General features: G+C 41.2%; 1 protein-coding gene across 1 annotated transcript in view; it reads right to left on the bottom strand.

Moving 5' to 3' along the window:
• Positions 1-3,427: 3,427 nt before the first annotated feature.
• The window catches only part of LOC131370664 (alpha-(1,3)-fucosyltransferase 4-like), a 1,775-nt gene continuing 1,381 nt past the window's right edge, over positions 3,428-3,821 (bottom strand). Inside the window, exon 1 of the mRNA XM_058418063.1 lies at positions 3,428-3,821. This exon is cut by the window's right edge and continues 1,381 nt beyond it. Within this exon, the coding sequence (XP_058274046.1) occupies positions 3,441-3,821 (381 nt within the window). The 3' untranslated portion in view covers positions 3,428-3,440.

Consider the following 3,821-nt stretch of genomic DNA (forward strand, 5'->3'; position numbering starts at 1 on the left):
GAAATGAAATAAGGTTTAAGGGCGGGGTTAGGATTAGGGGCGGAGTGGGACTAGGGTTAGGAGCAGGACTGGGGGTGGGGTTATGGTTAGGGGCGGGGTTAGGGTCTCCTAGAGGAGATTAAAAACCTGGAGACATGGTGCCAGGTCAACAGTCTCCTCCGTGGAGAGAATGGACAGTTTCCGGTACCTAGGTGTTTACATCATGCAGGACCTGACATGGTCCTGTCACGTTAACACCCTGGTGAAGAAGGCCCGGCAGTGTCTTTATCATCTCAGACACCTGAAGGACTTTAAACTGCCCTCAAAGGTGCTAAAGACATTCTACACCTGCACCATTGAGAGCATCCTGATGGGAAGTATCACAGCCTGGTTTGGGAACAGCACCAAACAGGACAGGCAAGCTCTCCAGAGGGTGGTGCGATCAGCCGAGCTTCCTGACCTGGACACCATATACAGCAAGCGGGGCTGGACCAGGGCCAGGAAGATTATGAAGGACCTCAGCCATCCCAACAATGGACTCTTCTCTCTGTTGCGGTCAGAGGTTTTATATATATATAAAAATATATAATATAAATATATATATGTAGTATCAATAGCAGTAAATATTATAAATATGAAAAATAAGAAAAATAAAATATATATATATACATACATAGACATATATTTGCATATGCATATCTGACACTTGACTTATTTTTACGAAGTTACTTACGAAGTTATTTTCGTTTGTGATTTCTACCATTTAATTTTCCCTACTTTTCCCTATATATTCTTAACTATATCCCCTATTTTTCATGTCCACACTTTAATTTAAAATTTTTCTTTTTTACTCTTTCTTTTTATGTAAGACAGTCGTAAAAAGCATGTCACTACATGTCATACTGTGTATGATTTCATGTGACCAATAAAATTTGAATTTGATTTGGTTAACTTTTGCAAATTCGTAGTAAATAATAAGTCATTGGAGAAGACCCTGGACCAGATCCTCAGAGAGGGTCTCTGAGTTCTGAAAATTGACACAAACCTCTGACAGATAAACTCACACTTTATCCATCATCTGTTTATTAAGTTCTATTACTGATCCTGTAACTGCAGTCAAGTAGGAAATCAGAGTGAGGAACATAAATCTGTTTTAAAATAAAATCTGAGTTTTAAAGATTAGAAACATCTCTTATAAACATCAAACACTAATAATAAAGAGTCATGTATTAATGGTATGAATTATTATATCATTTATATGTTAATGTTAACTCTGTTGGATGAAAAATACAGTACAGATTTTTTAAGCACGATTTTAGCATGCAGTCTGCAGTTCCTGATGTTGACCACCAGGTGTCACTGTCGCGCACTGTATTGAAACGCTGATGAGTGAAATTCTTACAGGGGAACAGTGTGTGTCAGAGGAGCCGTGTTCGCAAATATCTGTGTGTGTGTGTGTGTGTGTTTCACTCAGAGCTCAAGCCTACAGAGCCTCAGAGATCAGTTTATTTATGAAGCGTTCCTCTAGACACTCATTATTTTTAAAGAGAGTTCTGGACTTTTTCATGCTGAGAGTCTTTGCCTTGTTTTACTGCAGATATGAAAAGGATGAAAAGTTTACCTTCAGATCTACAAGGTCAAGTAGAAGTCTTTTCCATTCCCTGATGATGAAATGTGAATAAAGAGGAATGAATCAGACAAAGGTGTGAAGTTCTTGCTCTGAATGGGATGTGATTATCAGGTGAGTCTGACAGGCTGAAGATCACCAACCTGAAAGCATTTTATTTTACTGTGTTAAAGATTTCATGCTAATGAAGAGCGTCAGGGAGATGTTTATTCCTGAATTACGCTCTATTGGACATGTGTAAAAGAAATAAAAAACAAACTCTCCTGAAAGAGCTTTAAACCCATTTCTAAAGATTTTACACTCATTTCCAGCTAAAGTGGTGGTGGTGAGGGGGGGCTCAAGTGGTTAAGACTCTGCTCTGACCACAACCTCCAAGGATGGGATGTGAAGAGAGAATTTCACTGGGCTGTAATGTATGACAACTAAGTTATCTTTTGTCAAATTTCATTTTATTTTAAAATGATCTGCTAATAAACTGAGAACATGTAAAGCTTAAAATGAGTAGAAATGTTCTAATCTATCTAATCATTTATAATAATTTCACAATAAGACATTGGATATAGAGATATTTTCTCTTGCTATGAAATGATGTAATGAAGCGTGTGGAGGTGAGAAAAACCTCAGCTCTCAAATACAGACATCATCAGACATAGGAAAAAGATCAGGCTGTATTTTTCTCTTCTACAAACCGAGTAGGAGAAATAACTCCAGGTAACGTGAATCCTGTCTGATCTGACGTGTGAGGAAACACTGCTTTATTTCCTGTAGGAAAAGAAGTTTAAGCTTTTTCTTCTGTATAAAACGCTCCAGGAATCGCTCTTCTCTCTTTATCATCTGAAGATCTGCTGCTGGAGTCATGAACACTGTTTTGTTTAATGACACAATCTGCTCAGGCTGAGCTGAGAGCCGGAGTGGGCGTGAGGTGGACGAGCTGCTTTACTGGAAGATCCACTTAGTGACCTGATCAGTCTCCACTGCCTCTTTTCTCTGTGAGCTTTATGTTTTGAGATTGGTTCAATATAAAGGCGTCAAGAGACGTGGCGACATGCAGTGGACTGACACGTAACATACACATTACACGTCATGATGAACACACACACAAATAAAATCTTTAATTTAGTTGCTTCAACACAGCTGTAATAAAAGCGTCGGAGTGTGTGTGTGTGTGTGTTACCTTTCACATCGTCGTTACTCTCTCTGTGTGTGTGTGTGTGTGTGTGTTACATATCCACACCGAGTCCCTACACCTGTGTGAGTCCCTACAGCTGCTTTAAATAAGAAATGAGCAGATTGTGAAAACCATCACAGCTTCATGTGAATCTCATTCCCAGGCTGCAGCCGGTCCCGGCCTCCTGCTCCGAACGCCGTCGTCTCATCCACACTCATTATCCTCACCGCTTGAGCAGAATTGATGCTTTCAGGAAATGAAAGGATTTTTTTCTCTATGCAGACCGTGAAAAGATAAAGTGGAGTTTATTACAAACAAACAAAACAGACACACAAGTAATTATATCAAAGACAAAAAAACGAGACGGGAAAGATTTCCCGTTTGGGAAAGATTTGGGAAAAAAGAAAGATTTGGGAAAAAAGAAAGAAAATAAGGTGTAAACTCCGAGCCTGGGCCGGGATCGTGAGTTATATTGCACTTCTACTCAGAGGCTAATGTCGCTAACAGGATTAGCCTGCTGTACTGAATAGGACATCAGACATATTTCACCAAACGCAGGACTGAAAGAAGAATAATAAAGAAACAGAAACTAAAAGGTTTTTAGAACTTATCAAAGAAACCCAGAGGCTTCGGCGAGGGACTCGGACTCGGACCTGGAGTTAGGGCTCAGGACAGAAACCAGGGTGCGAGGTGTCTGATGCTTTTGTTCACATGGAGGCTGTTCTGCACTGCCTTACACGCGACACAGAAATGCTCCACCCAGAACGAGGTCACATGCACGTTGTAGTCCCGCCTCCAGGCATGATAACGGCGATAGAGGGCGGGGTTTCGGTCCAGGTGTTTGAGGTAGGAAGCAAGTGCACGCGGGCCTTTAAAATCCTCCACGTGGATGAAGGCGTCAGCAGGAAGGAAGCGCTCGTAGTTCTCCCGCGGTGGCCCGAGCACCACTGGAACGGCGCCGGAGACCAGAGCGTTACGCCAGAGTTTCTCTGTGATGTAGTCCGCGTGACACGAGTTTTCAAATGCGAGGTAAAACTTGTAACCTGA

The sequence above is a fragment of the Hemibagrus wyckioides genome, linkage group LG20, assembly GCF_019097595.1.
Source record: "Hemibagrus wyckioides isolate EC202008001 linkage group LG20, SWU_Hwy_1.0, whole genome shotgun sequence".
Taxonomy (NCBI): domain Eukaryota; kingdom Metazoa; phylum Chordata; class Actinopteri; order Siluriformes; family Bagridae; genus Hemibagrus; species Hemibagrus wyckioides.